At 33.4% G+C, this 18,796-nt stretch overlaps 1 protein-coding gene and 1 non-coding gene across 3 annotated transcripts; one reads left to right on the top strand and one right to left on the bottom strand.

The window, feature by feature from the left end:
* Window positions 1-576: 576 nt before the first annotated feature.
* TRNAC-GCA (transfer RNA cysteine (anticodon GCA)) lies at window positions 577-648 on the top strand. The gene has a single exon. It is a non-coding gene; the product is annotated as a tRNA-Cys (tRNA).
* A 2,459-nt stretch (window positions 649-3,107) lies between these two features.
* LOC107814442 (ETHYLENE INSENSITIVE 3-like 1 protein) lies at window positions 3,108-6,211 on the bottom strand. 2 transcript variants are annotated; one of them, XM_016639857.2, is made up of 2 exons: window positions 5,984-6,211; window positions 3,108-5,359 (listed from the first exon to the last, which is right to left on the bottom strand). In XM_016639857.2, the coding sequence occupies exon 2, from the start codon at window positions 5,275-5,277 to the stop codon at window positions 3,430-3,432; it is 1,848 nt and encodes a 615-aa protein (XP_016495343.1). In that variant the 5' UTR covers window positions 5,278-5,359; window positions 5,984-6,211; the 3' UTR covers window positions 3,108-3,429. The 2 variants fall into 2 exon arrangements, with proteins under 2 accessions (XP_016495343.1, XP_016495344.1); XM_016639858.2 differs by lacking the exon at window positions 5,984-6,211 and adding an exon at window positions 5,728-5,968.
* Between the last annotated feature and the right edge of the window lie 12,585 nt (window positions 6,212-18,796).

An 18,796-nucleotide genomic window follows, 5' to 3' on the forward strand; every position in this document is an offset into this window, starting at 1 on the left:
ATCCGTTTATCAACCATTACCCCGATAACCCGATACCAATAAGCCAGTAAGATGTTTTTGTGGTTCAATTAACGGTTACGGTTCGATTTTGAACAGCCCTACCTACCCCTACTTTTAAAGGGTAGAGAAATTATTTCCGATAGAGACTCATCTCATCTCATGACAAGATTAACTTTGGACAAATTCTTTAATCAATCTCTCGATCCTTGCTTAACTCCTTATTTCATAAACCTTTTTTATCTTCTGTTTTTGTTAGTAGGAAAAAAAAAGGTCAAAGAATAAGAAAAGGAAAAGTTAGAAAGCGCAAAAGGGGGTTATTATCAAGTGTTTGATGGAGACAGCCAATGGAGGTGGAGGGACAGTTGGGGTAAGTAGAAGTGGCAACGGTAGCTGGCCAATTATTGTCCCAAAGACTTCACAATAGTGAAATTGCACGTGGTACATGCTAACAGGCAAATTTCACTATATCATAAGGAAAAAAGTTTTTAACCCCAAATCAATTATAGAGTCAGTGTTCCAGCTTCTTTTTCTCTCTAATAAAATATGAAAATATAAAAGGATGAATTTCGCATCAAAGGGTTCATAGCTCAGTGGTAGAGCATTTGACTGCAGATCAAGAGGTCACCGGTTCGAACCCGGTTGGGCCCTTCTACGTTTATAGATTATAATAATCTTTTTAAACTTAATTTTCTTCAGAGTCTGCCGGTTTTTAAACTCAATGGGAGATGTTTCCAAACTCTTGTGTCGTTTTCGACTTGTGCTGTACCTATTTTTTGGTTTGTAAATAAAAAATTTTGCTTACCAAAAAGAAAATAAAAAAATAGATAGGCATTCTCTGAGCTTTCCTGTCCTGCATGTGTGCACATTATTTCTGCCAAGTATTTGAGCTTTTTGTTTTTGTATATGATACTTATTGGATCGATTAATTTAGGTTCTTATTGTGCAAGGTCCGTTAAAGAAAAAAGCATTTCTATCAAGAATTTCTTTATTTTTATGACTCAAACTCAGATTTTCGTTTAAAGGTGAAGATCTTATTCACTACACCCAATTACTATGACGCCATTGAAGAGAAAAGTAATGATGGAAGGATTTCATCCATCCCATAACATTAGTTGATGGTTTGAGTTACCGTTCACAATTATATTAATTCATACTTTGGCTCTTTATGTTTCGTTTTAACTTGTTGTTTCTCTTGTCCAATAGAAAGAGTTGCCCGTTGTACAAAGCATCTTGAGGGTTTAGGGAAGTATCGTATCTCAAGGGGTATAATGTATGGCTGCTTCTACGACTCGAACTCACCTGTCTACTATAAACAATCACTAATTGTTTTGCTATTATATGCTGAATCTTGTCCAATAGAATAACATGGTTTTTTAGGACAATGAAAGATAAACTAGTTAACTGAACTGTGTAGTTAATCGAGATTCGGCATATAATAGCAAAACAAACAGTACTTGTTTATGTTAAACAGGTGTTAGATTGTCATTGTTTGCCACGTAGAAGATTAAAAGACAATTCTGTGTCAGGTCATTATGTTACAACTGTTCCGATTTCATCAAACTGTTTGAGAATAAACAAATTGAAAATTCTTTGTTCCTAATAAGAAAATGGGATAAGCCTGTTAGCCTATCAACAAAAGTTGTCTAGTGTTTTTGGGACAGTTCTTAATGCATAGTTGTATGTACATTGCATTTGCCTTTGAGCATTACCTGTTTAATAAGTTTTTCTTTATTTATTAGTCTTCTCTGTTTGACCTGTATAAATGGAAGTGCATCTTCTAGTTTTTGTATTGGATCTGTTGATATAGGAAAGAAAATGTCCAAATGCATGTACATGGTGTAGTAACAAATACCACTAAAAGAAAATATCTTAAGCAAACCTAATAATTTACGAAAGACAGCTCGGTGCACGAAGTATCTCGCGTTCACGCAAGGTCCATAGAAGGGCCGAACTGTTAGAGTTGTAATGCAGACAGCCTACCCTCATGCAAGCATCAGTAACTGCTTTCACGGCTCGAACCCGTGACCTAAAGGCCACACGAAGAGAACTTTACCGTGCTCCAAGGCTCCCCTTCAAGCAAACCTAATAACTTTGAGGGGGAAAAAAGATTAGGAATTACTCATAAATATTAAAACTACTCTCCTAATTGTTTTTGGCATGCTATATTTGCTGTTTAAGTTTCATATCATTCGATTTTCTTACAAGGCAAACAGAGTTCAGTAAAGTAGAATCAATCAAAAGAAAATTGAATGTGAAAGAACCAGCCAACACTACATAGCTTCTTAAATTAGAAAATAAGTAGTACTAATAAACATAATTGTGATCTGCTCATTCACATGATCCCTGCCTTATTACTTTTTCATTCCTTCAATTTACTTTCTTGTTCCATTTTTCTTGGGAGAGGAAGGTAGAGAAGGGGAAAATAGGCTAATTGTGTACTTTCCCTAAAGGTGGGGTATCTGTTAATACTTATTTTTCTTCCATAATGATCATAGTCAGACTAGCTTACGCGCATCTCGACTATTCCACTAGGCACCTGCTATGGGGCAAATAGGAAAAAGTTACTTGGCTTTATTTGTCTCTACTGTGATTTGAACTTCGATTTGCCATCATTTTCAGCTAATTTATTGACCGCTAGCCTACACCACTGGGTACCGGGTATCTGTTAATTCAAGTATGTTCAAATATGAGCAAGATAACTAAGCCCCATAGAAATGAACTTAAAACAAGCATATCCACAAGCCTGGAGACACTTGACCAAAGTAAACCATAAACTAAAAAAGTTATGTTGCTATAGCATAGAAAATCAAACAGTTAAAACAGACTTGGAAGCAGCAGATACAGCAGAAAAAAATATGAGGCACCACTTCACTATGAAGCTAAAGATCATAGAAAGGAACTTCCCATTACACAACTTTGGCAACATCAACAATTATGCTATTTCGACTTCACAAGGTAGAAGAAATCTCAAACGACCTCGAGAACTGCACTGAACGAGGAGATCGACCTTCACCTGCTTAAAAATTCAACAGTTTATACTGATACCGCCTATGCTGAAAGACACGACAAGCTTTTGATCAACATCAAAATGCAGCCAACAAAGAGACTTAAATAAATATATCAAAATTACTGCAGCGTGAGTTCAACCGAAATTGTACACAGATAAGAAAATAGACTAACTTATTTTTTATTATATCTAAACATTCTATAAGCAGCATAGCTAGTAATTGAGGGTATCTCTTCCTCCTCCTTCATTACACCATGCCTAGCTTTCAACATGGTATCTAGAAATACCATAACTAAAAGATCTATTAAGCGAATAAATCTACCTTTATAATGCATACAAATTATATCGGGATCTTGCCTCTCAGGGAACAAGCTATAACTATGACGTTCCAACTGATTATATACGTCTCACAAATCTCTTGGCTAGTACCAAATGGGAATATCTTGCTTCGGTGTGTTATCACATCCAATGCCAGGTAGACTTCCAGTATAATTGGTGGATTGTAAGTTGAACGGAGATCCAAACATGAAATTGAAGTTGTCACTAGAACCTGTATCGAATGATGAATTTAGAACCTTACACTGATCAGCTAGATTGCCTTGTGGGAGTATAGGGTGGCTTGCAGAAATATTTGTGTCTTTGAAGATATTCCTTTCCATCATCCCTTGGCTGTGTAGGTAATTGTCCTGGTTGAGACGAGGTTGTTGATGAGGCTGCTCTTTGGTCAGTGCAACATTTCCCGTATTTTGGCTTTTGTTTCCATGTATTTTACTGTCATAGAATGACATTAGCTCATCAATCATCCTTTGCCCATCTTCAGGAACTCCTACTCCAAATAGATCAAAGGAAGGTGGACCTGGTCCAGGATTGACAGACAGAGCAGCTGACTTTGATTGGACATATTGTTGAGGGAAGACAGTTGGCTTGACCTCGTTCACGTGAAAGTTTGAGATTCCCAATTGGGAAGTTTTTCTGAAAGGACAAGCTAATTGATGATTGTCTCTGGCAGATCTGTCCTGAAAACCATGGCAAAGTTCACTGTAAGGACATTGAAGAAACTCGCACGTATAGATCTTTTGGTCCATTGTAACAGTCTGTTCACCGGATTGCTTCCTCTTCCGGGTGAAGTCTAAGCCTGTGATCATTTCATCCTTGTTTGGATGAGATTGTTGCTGCAGAGGCAGCGTCTCCTTCAATCTCTCGAGACTAACATTCAACAAGCTGAGATGGTTTGGTTTTTGCTCATGAACATCAAAGTTGGGTTCCTCTTGAACACCTTCAACATCATACTCACTGCTGTCATTCGACATGAATGTTCCACTAGCACCAGCGGAGGACAAGGGCGGACAGCGATCAGGATAGAGTTCTCGAGCCAAAGCTTCCTCCTGACTGATGATGGCAAGCCAAGTTGCACTTTCTTTGGCTGTCATCTTATCCTGCAAGCACTTTGACTGCCTTACAAGCTTACGGATTTTCGCAATATCAGGGAACATGTGCTTGATTACTGCTGTGAGGACACCAACCTTCCACGCTTTCTTCAGATCATGAGGCTTCTTATAAGGCGGAGGACCTTGTTCCTTCTGCAAACCCAACTGAGGCCACCAATCCTCCTCCCCTGTAGGCCACCACGGGGGCGAAACACCTTTCTCCAATGGGAATCTTCTCTGAGGAGGATCACAGTGCTGCATCAGAGCTGACAATAACGAACCAAGGGTGGTATCTTGAAGCTCTTGCAAGGTGTGAGGCGTAGGACCAACTGGATTAGATCCCTCGTTCATCCCTGGGGTGGCATGATCAGCTTGGTATTTGGCTATGGCCGCAGGGCCATTTCGATCGAACCTCACTTTATCTTTCCACCATTCCCTAAGATTATCAGATGCCCCTCCGACCGGCTTGCCTTTTTCCGGGATGATACCATAAACAAAACCCTGAGCTTTACAAACTTCCATCATTTTCAACATGTACTTCAAGATCCCGTCCTGTGCCCTTGACATCTTCTTCCTCCTCGCCTGCTCCTGCGACTGGCGTCGTTTTGCAGAATCGATATCTTCCTTCCCCTGATTCATTTCTTTCATCCTTTTCAGCTTCATTTTGTCCCTCCACACTCTCTTCTCTAGCTCATCCACATCAATATCCTCATCACTATAATCATCATCCATCGCCGGCTCCCCGTCCAGCTCAGTGTGTGGAGCAGCCACTTCCACTTCCTTTAGCGGAGCAGGGAAGAAATCAAGATCTCCACAAAACCCCATTTCCTCAAACATCATCATCTTGAACAAGAACAGCACTCCCTCCAAAAAAGTAAACCAGGTACTAACTTTCAAGATGACAGAATTAGCAGCTAATTCCCTCCTGCAAATATATTTATAAGGGAAAATAAGAAAATCTCGTTAAAAGAGGTTCCAGAATTGAATGACACAGAAAATTGTAGACATGTGAATATCACAACACAGCTGCAGTTCAACTAAGATTATCTGTGATAGGAAACCAGTCATCAAAAGGAAACATAAATTTGTGCACATATATGACACTTAAAGCCAAGATTATCTCCAGAAAAGTTTAGCAGAAAAAATAGTACAAATTATTTCCCGCGAAAATCCAAGAAAAATTAACATACTTTCCCAGATCTAAATCAGTAATTTTCATGTAACCCCTTAACAGAAATCTGAAAATAACAAAAACATGTAGGTTTTGTTGGTACAAAGAATCTTGTAACTCACCAAACTATCTAGTGGTAAAGGACTGAATACTACCATGAGTCTAATTTTCATATTTATCAGTTGATTATAAAACATTTAAAACCACTATGTACAAAAAAATCAGAATCAGAAAAACAGAAAAATCCAAACTTGAAGCAAAAGCACAAATCTTTTCTATCACTTAAACAAATGAAGTAAGAAAAACAAATATGTCAGCAGGAGACAGAGGAGGGAAAATATTAGTACTCCTATATTGTTCTATGAGGAAGAAGAATACCCGAAATGATATTTCTTTTTTCCTTCCAAAAGTCTGTGCAACTCTGCCTCTACTTTCTAATTTCAACGATTAATTGACCCTTTAAACAGTAGACGGAAGAGAGAGGGAAGATGGTGTTATAGTATACTACTACAACTTTAATTGTGAAGAATATAATACTACTTCCCTCCATTTTACTTTAGATTGCACTATTTTATTTTGGAATCCTAAAATATTTGGCACTATCTTATTTTTAATTTTTTTTGTCAAAACTTTCAGTAAAATATGTTATGCTATTCAATTCTCAAATTTTAGTTATTAATGTTTATAAACTTATATTAATATCTTACAATTTATGCCCGTCATATATAAAAATAAAAACGATGGATATTGTTACGGTGGAAAAAGTTTATGCTCGCCCCTTTTTTTCCTTCTTTGGAAGGTTACAGAGGTTTTTTATTGTGTTTTGATATTTTCAATGTGGATGACTACGAGGATGTAAAAAGTAATTCAACAAGGTATATATATCAAACTAATAATGATATGCGTTTTTAAATACACTTTCATAATTTTAATTATTTGATTTTATATATATATATATATAATACCCTTATTTATCATTTAAGTAAGCAAGTTAACGTGATTTGAAGTAAATATTGGGTGTGAATAAAAAATTTGGAGTTTAGAGATTTGAGGGTGCATTTGGCTTGGAGTGGTGTATGAATGTGAAAGGACAAGTTAAATCATTGTCCAATATACAGCACCTTTCCTTGATGCATGAATAAAAGTATCACTATAGATGTGTATCAGGGATTTTGTGTCTGAAATACTCACTCCGTTCCCTTATTTGTCACTAGGGGTGTTCATAAGAATCCGAAAATCCAAACCAAACCGAAAACCAAATTAAATCGATCAAAAAAACCGATACTTTTTGGTTTGTTTTGGTTTTGAAATTTAAAAACCGATCAAATTTGGTTTGGTTTTGGTTTTAATTAAAAAAACCGAACCAAACCGAATATAGGAGTAGCTATTTTAAATTTATTATTACACCTATATATATGTATACTTTTATACAAAGTTTTAAAATTTCTTATAGTAAATATTAATCATTTACACTTTTAGTACAGTTCTTTACCTTTACATTCTAGTTTAAAAAATTTTATAGCAAATATTAATCGTTTGTACTTTTAGTACAATTCTTTACCTTTACATTCTAGTTTAATTGGTAGTTTTCTTTTGTTAAGTGTAAGAATCTATTTCATGTTAAAAATAATATACTTTTAATTGATTCCTTAAATTATTCATCACTGTTTGATTCAATTATCATCAATATATCTTGGTAAATAATAGATTTCTCAAAGGGCAATTGATTTATTAGTGTTAGGTTGAAAATGTGGTCGCAGAAATGTGTGTTTGGCAGTGTATGTCTTATATTTAAGAAAAAACCGACAAATAACTGAAAAAACCAAAAAACCGACATAAACTGAATCGAGAAAAAACTGACTTAATTGGTTTGGTTTGGTTCTAATATTTGAAAAACCGACTTACTTAGTTTGGTTTTTTTTTTAGGGAAATACCAATCCAAACCGAACCATGAACACCCCTAATTATTACGTTTCACTTCTCGAGAGTCAAACTACATTAAGTTTAATAAATATCTTAATATGTATTTTATTATCATATTGATATTAAAAAATTATAAATTATAAGTACTATTTTTTGTATAATTTCTAAATATTTAAATTTAAATATTAAAATAATCTAATTCAGTTTTTCTTTTAAAAATTAATACTATAGTTTATTATCAAAAAAGTGAAACGTGATAAATAAATGGAAAAAGATAGGGAGTAACTTTGTGTGCGTGAAATAGTGGGTAATTTTATGATATTTGTGTATTTAGATTAGGTGGAAGTCACTTTCAGGAAGCCCATGGGTCAAGATGACCTTTCCTTTCAAGTGGGGATGCAATGAATTTAAGTGATGAAGGGCATTGGGAAAGAGATGAGTCACTTTAATTTGTTGTTATCTTTTGAGTTCTCTTGGTATATATATTTGGTCTTTGTAGATATTGTTATATTTGACGAATTATGGTATCAGGAAACTATATTATCAAATATGTTCATAGTTTGCATATTACCTTTTATGTTAATAGTATTTTTACAAAATATAGACAATTGCATTAAATAAGGAATCATTGTAGCTGTAGCATTTCTTATTTAGGCGCGCTAAAATTCGGGAATTAAATATTCTTCTCCGTCCTTCTTTGACGAAATGGATGTTGTAGGAGAGGTTGGGAAGGAGGGACCATAAAAACCTGTGCTCAAAATATTGTGATTTTCGAGCACAGGTTTGTCGGTAAAAAAAATTAAATGGATTCAAGTAGAGTTTTCTCGAACGTATCAGATCTTCCACAACGCAAATCACGCACATTCATAATTATCGTCGGCTTCGTTTCAAATTTTTCATACTCTATTTTTGCGATACACTTTGTATGTGAATCTGTGTGATACACTTTGTTTTATGCGAATTTGTCGAATAACGCAATCATGTCGAATAACACAGAAGGTTTGTATACACTCTGTTTTATGCGAATTTGCAGAAGATTTGCGTATTTCGACATAATCAAGCACATTCATAATTGCATTTTTTTGCAGAAAAGAACAACAATTCCACTATTGACAGCCATTAAAAAGCTTTGAAGCTTTGAATTCAAATTTGAATTTTCAAAAATTATTATTTGTTTGTATTAGGTGTTGTTGAAATAATTGAGATTATGGTTTAGAGTTTATATCTCAATTTTGAGGGGTTTTGGTGAAAATTAGACTTGGTTTTGACTGGATTTCAGATTGAAACTCGAAGAAGAAGAAGAAGAAGAAGAAGGCATGACATACATTATATTGCAGAAATTGTAGAAAATTTGTAGATAAATTGTAGAAAATTGTAGACTATTATTTATTTATTTTTCTTTTATTCATTTACCTATTGTATGAAAGTTGAACAATATTTTATAAAAATTGTATTTAAGTGGATGATTTAGTACTGTTTTGGACAAAAATATGTATAAAAAATGTGAAACATACATTTCAGGGGAATCATGTCAAGTCCAAATATGTACCCAGTTTGTAGATAAATTGTAGATTATTTGTATTCTGATTGTAGATGCTTTATTTTCTTTTTTCACAAATAAAAAACGACTAAAACTTCTACAAATCTTCTGAAAAAACACAATTATGTCAAAAATCTCAATTATGCTACAATTGAATGGGAATTGGGATATTAAAATTCAATGTACCCAGTTTGTAAATAAATTGTAGATGCTTTGTATTTTGATTGTAGATGCTTTGTTTTCTGTTTTCACAAATCAAAAATGACTAAACTTCTACAAATCTTCTGCAAAAAATGCAATTATGTCGAAAATCCCAATTATGCTACAATTGAATGAGAATTGGGATATTGAAATTCAATGTACTCAGTTTGTATTTATTTTGTCGATAAATTGTAGATTATTTGTATTATGTCAAAAATCCCGATTATGCTACAATTTATGTAATTCTCCTATATGCTCTTGTTACTCCTTACGAAACTGCTATGCTAAATATGAAATCCAAAAAAACATGATGAAGGGATAGATCTTCCTAAGAATTTTTTTAGATAATTTCCAGAAACATTGAAATTCTGTATTTTCATATTAATTTTTCAAATGATATGTAGTTTTGTTGTAGATTAAATGTAGAAAACAAGTCATTGTGAGTCTTATTTGACTCATTCCTCACATTCAACCTATTCTACAAATCCACGCCTCTTTAAATACAATACAACCATACTTTCTTGAATTTAAAGGTATATCAATATATATAACTTAAAAAACATCTTCTTCTTTGCACAAGTTAGCTCCAAAACAGACGAAGTGGAATAACAAGCTCCCATCAAAACTTTTACCACAAAAATACAAAGCTCAAAAATAAATAAACAACAGTCTACAATTTATCTATAATTTCTGCAATATAATGTATGTCATGTCTTCTTCTTCTTCTTCTTCTTCTTCTTCTTCTTCTTCTTCTTCTTCTTCTTCTTCTTCTTCTTCTTCTTCTTCTTTCAATCTGAAATTCAGCCAAAACCAAGTCTAATCTTCACCAAAACCCCTCAAAATTGAGATATAAACTACAAACCATATTCCCAATTATTTACAACAACACTCAATCCAAACAAATAATGATTTTTGAAAACCCAAATTAGAATTCAAAGCTTCAAAGCTTTTTAATGACTGTCAATGCTAGGGGTGAGCATATATCGGGTAAAACCGATAACTCGAACCGTTAATTTTTTATTGGGTTATCGGTATTGGGTTATTGGGTTAACGGTTCGGTAACGGGTTAAATTTTTTTTTATTGGGTTATCGGTTCGGGCTCGGTTTGCATTTTTGTTATTGGGTAAAAACCGATAACCCAATAAGAATGATGTAATTTACCAATTTACCCTTAAATATATACTAGGGTTATTTATTTTCCTAATTCCCTCTTCACTCTTCAGTCGTTTGTCTCTCAGTTCTCATTCTTGTTTCCATCGCAGCCCCCAAAAGTCAAGACGCAAGACTCACCACCAGTTCTCCGCCAGACATCAGTAGATACTACACAGAAGTGGGAGCGTGCTTTTGTTAAGAAACAACAAAAGTTGGCAGTTTACACGTTCTGGCAGTTTGATTTCTTTGTTTTATATATTGCAAATTTTTTTAGTTGTTTTATGTTATCGGGTAAACCGATAACCGAACCGATAACGATATATAACCGATTAACCGATAACCGATAACCGATAACCAATATCTTATCGGTTTGGTTATCGGGTTATGATATTTATAAACCGATAACCGATAGGCAAAACCGATAATGTTCAAAATCGAACCGAACCGACCGATGCCCACCCCTAGTCAATGCTGGAATTGCTGCTCTCTTTTCCTTTCTTCCTATATTACTGAAATTTGGGATTGCGAGATAGAAAGAGACGTAGAGAGAATTCTCAATTATTTGCAACAACATCCAATCCAAACAAACAATGTCTTTTGAAAACCCAAATTCGAATTCAAAGCCTTGGCTATGGAAGAAATAATGGGGTTTTGATACAGAAATCGTGGGTGTGGGAGGGGAACGTGGGTGAAGGTATGGGAATTGGATAGAGAAACGCGGGGGCAGTGGTATTAGAAGGAATATACGGTACTATTAAATTAGGAGTGTAATTAATACCCTTAAAAACCACTAATGGTACAAAATTGGTAACTAGTTTCTCAGCGCAACGCTGTAATAAGTATTATGTTTTTAAACAATCACATAAATGTTGATATTAAAAAATTTGTTTGAGTAATAAAGTAAAAGTTAAAAACAAAAGTATGTAAGTACAAGAAAATGATAATTGTTGTTACTGATGCAGGGCTTTATCTGCTGGATATTATTATACCTTCCATCTTTTTCGTATTTTCTATATTTCTTATATTGCCGTTATTTTGTTATTTTATGTCATTTTATGTTATTTTATTATGAGTCTATTGATAGTACTAATATATCGTCTCTTGTTGTTTTCTTGAGCCGAGGGTCTCCTCGAAACAGCCTCTCTGCCCCTCGGGGTAGGGGTAAGGTCTGCGTACATATTACCCTCCCCAGACCCCACTTGTGGGATTATATTGTTGTTGTTGTTGCTTCTTATTTATCCAGCCTAATAAAGGAAGAAACTTTACCGGATATGTCCTCTATCATCTTAAATCTAAATTGATATATTCAACTTAAAATTGTTCAAGTTTTTTGTATGAATTTTCTTGAAAAAGTATTTATTCATAAATACACAAATGGTCAGCTAACTGAAAGATGTCTTTTTTTCTTTCTCACAAGCAAAATATATAAAATACAAATTGTCTTTTTTTTTAATCTATAAAAAGTTATTTCCAATATATTGAAGAATAAAGCATTATTGCAAAATAAAGTCTAACTGTTACATCTTGATTAGTCTACTCTTTTTACATTTTGAGGAGAGAATTCTTTCTTTGTCGATACACATAACCATGCATCTGAATATTGTTTTTTATGGAAGCAATAGTCTATGATTGTTAAAATTATCCGAGAAACAGTGAAAATATGAAAAACATGTTAATGTCATATTACAATATAAATCTTTAAGTTTTCGTGCGTGTCTATATACAATTAATTATTATTTAAATTTGGACTTTTTAAAAATAAGCTTAGTTCGATGCAAAAAAATATTTAAGTGTTTATATTTTCTATAGATATTTTAAAGAGAAATATATTACAAAAATACTCTGCCTATCTCTTTTCTATTTTTTTCTTTCATATTATATTTCTTTTACTATTTTATTTTCACTTAAAATAGCAAGTGCTTTAATATTATTTAGATTTATGCATTAAAATATAATATAATAGCTTGCTAATCAATTCACTTTTAAATTATTTTTAAATTTTTATTACGGTTTCTTTACTTGAGGATCACTCATATATTTTAAATTTCAGTCACTTATAAGCACCTTCGTAAAACTATACATTCAGTTCCTTTCTTCGTAATAATTTAACTTTATCTTTTAATAAATTACATTTTGTTTGTAGAATAATAAACAAATATAGTTACATAAACTCTCTTGCAGTAAGAATTGCCTAATAAAGATATTCTACATACTATTTATTAAGGTGTTTTATCATGCCTTTACCCTTAATAAATAATGCAAGTTGAGCATATCTTTCTAAAGTTTGTATCTTTTTCATATTGCCTTTTTATAGTTTGTAAATTTTCATTCGTAAATATATTTAATACAAAACAATAATTTTGATCTTTAACAAATGCATGAAAAAATACCCCACATAAATTATTATAGTTTCTCTTTTTTAATCTCCAAAATAAATCAAGGAAATAAACTAAACCAAAAACTTAATATTATGGTAATAGATACTAAACAAAACCAATATGTAAGGTACAAGAAAATAAGAGTTTTATACGGAGGGCATTAACTTACCGATCGAAGAAAAATATTTGATGCGTGATGGACTTCTCCATTTATTTGCTTTTTTATCTCCATATTTTAAGAGAAGGAGTCAAAAGATAAGGAGTGAAAAAGAAGAAAAGGAAAATCTGAATTAAAGATATTACTGCGCACACATGCTTGTTGACTTAGCTTTCTTCAAAAAAATTATTCATCCTAATTTTGGATCTCTATGTCATTTGTCATATTGTATGGAAGCAATATGATTTTCAAAACTTCTAAGCCTCAAAGAATACCACAATCTCATAGGACCATTATTTGTTTGGTTAGAATAATACACAGACTTGCAAATGAATTTAGCCTTCATCATTGGTTTTTAGCCGCATGTTTGTACCTTTCAAAAACTTCGAAAAATATAAAATCTGGAAATTAAGAAGGTCTTTGGCACGTCCTCTCTTCGGCCATATACCACAGTTATCCTTTTCTCAAATTTTCAGCCTTTTCCATTTTTTTCCTTTGTTTCATTTTTAAAAAGCCACAGTCATTTCTTAAATGACGCCTGTTTTGGAAGGAAAAGGCACCTTTTCGGATGAGGGGTTTTAAAAAAAAATTATAAGTAAGAATATTTAGGATATTTAAAAGGGCATTTAAGTAATTTAACTTTTTAACTAAGGGCTTCCCACTTTTATAATAATATAGATATAGATAGATTAGATATACTAAATGTAATTATATCAAACCTTAAATATTGAGGGTAATATAGTTTCCTATATGGCATAGGAATATAAAAATTCTTGAATACCCTTTTATTTTTCTTTGGCTTTAACTAAATTTGTACTTGCACACGTGCGATTTAATGGTTATTATCTCGAAATATGAAATTTTTTACTATATCAATCTATGTTTTTTGTCTTTTAAATTTTTTGCAGATCTCTTAGGAAAGAAGTTTATAGCTTCTTATAAGAGTTTTATGTCTAAACTGTCATTTGTGTCTTCTGAAACGTTATGTTTAATTAACTATGTGCCTTCTCTATCTAGAGACAAATTCTGAATTTTAATTTGACGGGTTTAATTTTTATATTTTTATCACTGAGTCTATTGCATATTAAAATTTATGAGTTCAGAATATAATATTTATTAAGATTTTGATGATGTTTTTATATATATCTAAGTTATATATATTGAAATTATGGGTTCAGTTGAACCCGCAGCTCGTTCCGCCTCTGCCTCCCAATATTTTTAATTTGTTAGTATTAAAATGGTAACGACTATATATTATAATGTTGAACACGGAAAAGAAGTGGTAGAAAAAACGTGGAAGAAAGAAGGGTAAAAGAAAGTTAGAAGTGAAAAAGGGGGGTTATGATCAAGTTTATGACAAGAGAAATGTTTGATAGAGACATCAAATGGATGAAGGGGCATGAGTGGAAGTGGCCAATAATTATAGTTTCAAAGACACGGCAATAATGAAAGTCATGTTAAATGGCAAATCATAGTTCACGGGAAGAAAAATGAATTATGACATTGAATTGTTTGATTGATATAGACATTGGGTGCAAATTAAAGGTGTCAAGGGCCGGGCCGGCCGGTCGGGTGGAGGAAAATGGGAACAGGCCGGTTACGGTACCGGGTCGGTTTTCTGTTATTTTTTACCGGGTTTACCGGTTCTGGGCTTACTCGGTGCTACGATCCCACCTGTTGGGATCAAACTGAGTTTGTTGTTGTTATTGTTGTTGTACAATGAACTTGAAAAAAATATAACTCATAATATAAATCTTATACTGGAGTGTTGATAACTTGATATGTAAGAATCAAACTTTAAAGGCTTTCATTTCAAATTTTCATTGCATAATAATATTTCAAATTAATCTAACAATTTAAAATATTAAGCTTAAATAAGTCTAATAATTTTTAAATAATACAAATTGTCTCGAATCAACTTAAATACGAATTTCTAGAGGACGCTCAAGACAACTCTTCATATGCTTCCTTAAACATCCTGTGCCCTCCCACTTTCGACAAACATTTAAGACTCGACCACAGTTCTTGCACTTTACTTTGCGAACTTCTTGCAAATTAGCCATTGGACAACGGTCAAAATGGCAGCTAACCGTTCCAACGGTCAACTTTATTAAAAAAAAATTAAACTAGTTGTTGAACCTGTCCGGTTAACCGGTTCCCAAATGACTTGACCTTAACTGGTCGTACCGATCCGGTTAACCGGTACAAAAATTCTACCCAGCACGTGCCGGTTCCCGTCCCAACCCAGCCCTGCGCGGCCCCCTTACTATCGGTTCGGTTCGGTCCAGTCTAAAACCTGTTAAGACCGGTCCGGAAGCGGGCCAGCCCAACCTGTTTGACACCTTTAGTGCGAATAAATTTTTGTAAAAGTTTTATCATTACCTCAGTGAAACGCGATAATTTTCGTATCGAAGTCGAGCATCTTGTATCATGGGCGAAGGTAGAGTATAAGTACAGTTCGGACGAATCTAATAGCTTTTGCTTAAATTCTATTTTGTCTTGAAAAGAACTACATTAAATATGTGTAGATTTTTAATTGCGAATCTATTGACTAAAGGAGTTATGAGTTCAGTGGTAAATTTAGAACATTTTAAATTTTGGTTCCACCTTTATCTTGTACTCTCTCATCATTTGGTTATCTTTCCTCTGCACAATACAAATGGCCAAAATTGACAATTAGACACTAGAACTGTACAAATGTAATAGCCATCTTTTGCCCCTGAGAAAGAAAAATAGCAGATTGTTAGGATACAATATTTCAGCCTCAATGAGCTGAAAGAATGCTGTCTTGAACTGAAGACCCTTTACATTTTCAAGAATTATGGCTGCAGCAGAGACAATAATGCTGCTTCAAACTTCTAGCCTGTTTGGCTGTGTGTTTTTTTTGGACAAAAGTGTCTTCTTCTCTCTCTCTCTTTTTTTTTTCTTTTTCCAAAAGTATTTTTTTCATAGTTAATGTTTGGCCAAGTTTTAGAAGAAAAAAGTTTTTTGGAGTATAATCAAAAGCAGTTTTTGAGAAGTATCCCAAAAATATTTTTTTTAAAAGCACTTTTGAAAAAAATACAATTAGAAACAACTTTTAAAAGTTTGGTCAAACAAAGTTCAAAAGTGCATTTTAAATTGATTAGTCACGCATATACTGCTTCTCATCAAAAGTAATCTTTGAAAAATACTTTTAAAAAAAACAATAAGCTGATTTTAGAAGTACGACCAAAGAAATACAAATTCATAACCCATAGCTTTTGTTGCTTAGTTGAAGTAACTCTGCCATGGGCTACATTGAACATCAGACTCATCATACTAACATCCTATTAGGAAACTTCGGGGCGGAGTAGAAAGTTATATGCTGGTTCGACTGAACTTAATAGTTAGCTTTAGTCCTAAATCTTTATTTATATTAAAAAATTCATTCAAAACTCAATTACTAATCGTTATTTTAGAATTTAAATATAAAGTTTAAACTGTGGCACCACTCCTAAGGATACTCATAACTCACCAATTGTCCTAGAAAGTTAAGGGAAAAGACTTCGATTAAGATTCTTCCCTCTACACTCTAGAGTGGGTAGTAAGAAAGTGTAACTCTAGAATTAAACGCAGCATCTCGGACCACAATAACTTTTTCACTATCTTCTAATCTTCTTTATCTGTTCTAAAAAGCTGGAAATTTTGAAAAAAAATAAACGAACAATCTATTCTTGATTTACAAGGCTTACCTCCAATCCTTGTAAAAAAGATGCCGACTAATTTTTTTTTTTTTTTTTTTTTGCATTTAGTACTTACATTAATAAATATAAAGCATTCCGACCTTTGTTATTGATCGAAAAAATGTATTATTGTTTTCTTATATGATTTTAAGTAATTCTAACCTCATAAGCTAAAGGTTAGGTCCAAAGTCCATTTTTATAAAATATTTTGAATAGTAATGGTGCTGGTGAAAGTTTTCCATACAAATGTGAGTTCAATTCTTATTTTCATTTCTACTTCTTGACATACCATGATCTTCCGATGTATTAGATGTTTTACCTTACGGTATAAGGGGTCGTTTGGTATGACAAATAAGCAAAAATAATCCTGAGATAAAAATTTAATACTACTTTATCCCTTGTTTGGTTACTAATAATCCCAAGATAAAGCAGTAAAATTGACAATCACAAGATTAATATGACATACCAAATAGTCAATAAAAATAATACTTGATAACTAATCTTCAACTCCCATTATAACTAATCCAGCATAACTTGTCTTCAAACCAAATGAGCCCGGTGCCTTAGTCTAAAGTGAATAGCCACCCCCCTCCCCCTCCCCCACACGTGCACGTGCTCGGTCTTCACAAAAGATACTTTTCTAACTCTTTAATAAGTAAAAGTCCCTTGGACGACCAAGGGTGAACCAGTAATTACGCAATATTTCTAGCTTTAAAAGGCTGTACTTCACGCCTTGAAATAGTTTACATCATTTTGCTATACCAAAAATATCAGCCACTTCTTTATTATTTGCTCATGGCTCTGTCGTATATTACTATAGTTGCCCCTTAAAGTTTCAATAAATCAAGGGACGATTTGAGCCTATTTTGGTAAATCATTTTCTTTCTTCTAAGAGTTTTTATTTTGTATATAATAGATTTTGCAATCGTCTTCACTTTCCACCAAAAGCTACAAAAAGCAACCATCCACTCTCTCACTCTCAACAAAAAAAAAAAACACCCAAGCACTCTCCATTATTCTCTATTGATGGCAACTTGGAAAGTGTGAAATTTGACTTCGAGGATAAATATACTTGGGTCAGTTTATGCTCCATTTGTTTTCTTATTTTATGGGTCTCCTTTTGTTGATTTTTTGTTCAATTGGTTAGATCTCTTTCAATGTTTGCTGTTTCATTTGGTATTTGGGTTATAATCATATTGCATGAACTGATTTTTGACTTTGTTGTTTCTGTTGTTGGCCTCCAACAAGAATTGGCGAGGCAGTTCTTCCTCAAGGTTGTGTTGTCGACAAACAGGAGAATAGTTTAGCACCATAATAACTTATTTATTTAGCCTGAAAACTAAAGCCGCAGTTTTTCTCCTTTCTTCTTTTTGGTGAGTTTTCGTTTCACCTCATTTTCAAGTTTTGAAATTGACATAAAATGTAAAAATAGTTATTATTGAAGGTAGGCTACTTCAATTAGTGGGAGCTCATAATATGTTAGTTTGAGGTAGGATGTAATGTATATTAGCAGGCATTTGGCTCAGGAGTTTGTTTCTAATAATCTCTTTTCCTATTACTTCGACAGCCTCGGTGCATAAGGCATCCAGTATTCACACAGGTCTGGGAAGAACCGTACCCCAAAAGGTATAATGTAGACAACCTACTCTAATATCTACTCTAATACAAACATTAGTGGTTGCTTCATGGCACGGACGCAATATTGGGTCACCTCCCCTCCTCCCCCCAATTTTTTTTTTTTGGAGTTCTGATGGAGTAACATGATTTGTGAGGATTTATATAGGCAATGTTAACTTGCTCGGAATTGAGGCGGTGATGTTTCTTAAACTAAAACAATGATTTTCACATTGAATATCACTCTTTGCTTTGGTGAATTTGTGTGTGAGAGTGGGGGTTGCTCATGCCATCACTCCAAATGCATACGAACTGAAGAACCTGACAAGCACATACAACAACAACAAAGCCAATGTAATCCCTTAAAAGCACATATTAATATCAAATATTACTTACATGAAATGAAAGCTTAATTACTTAAAAATCCGTAAGGAGCAATTCAACCAATTGATTTTCACATATGAGAACTACTAGCAGATTTGTCAATAATGACATCATGTGCCACTCACTTTTGACAAAATA

This window comes from Nicotiana tabacum, chromosome 8, assembly GCF_000715075.1.
Source record: "Nicotiana tabacum cultivar K326 chromosome 8, ASM71507v2, whole genome shotgun sequence".
Lineage (NCBI taxonomy): Eukaryota > Viridiplantae > Streptophyta > Magnoliopsida > Solanales > Solanaceae > Nicotiana > Nicotiana tabacum.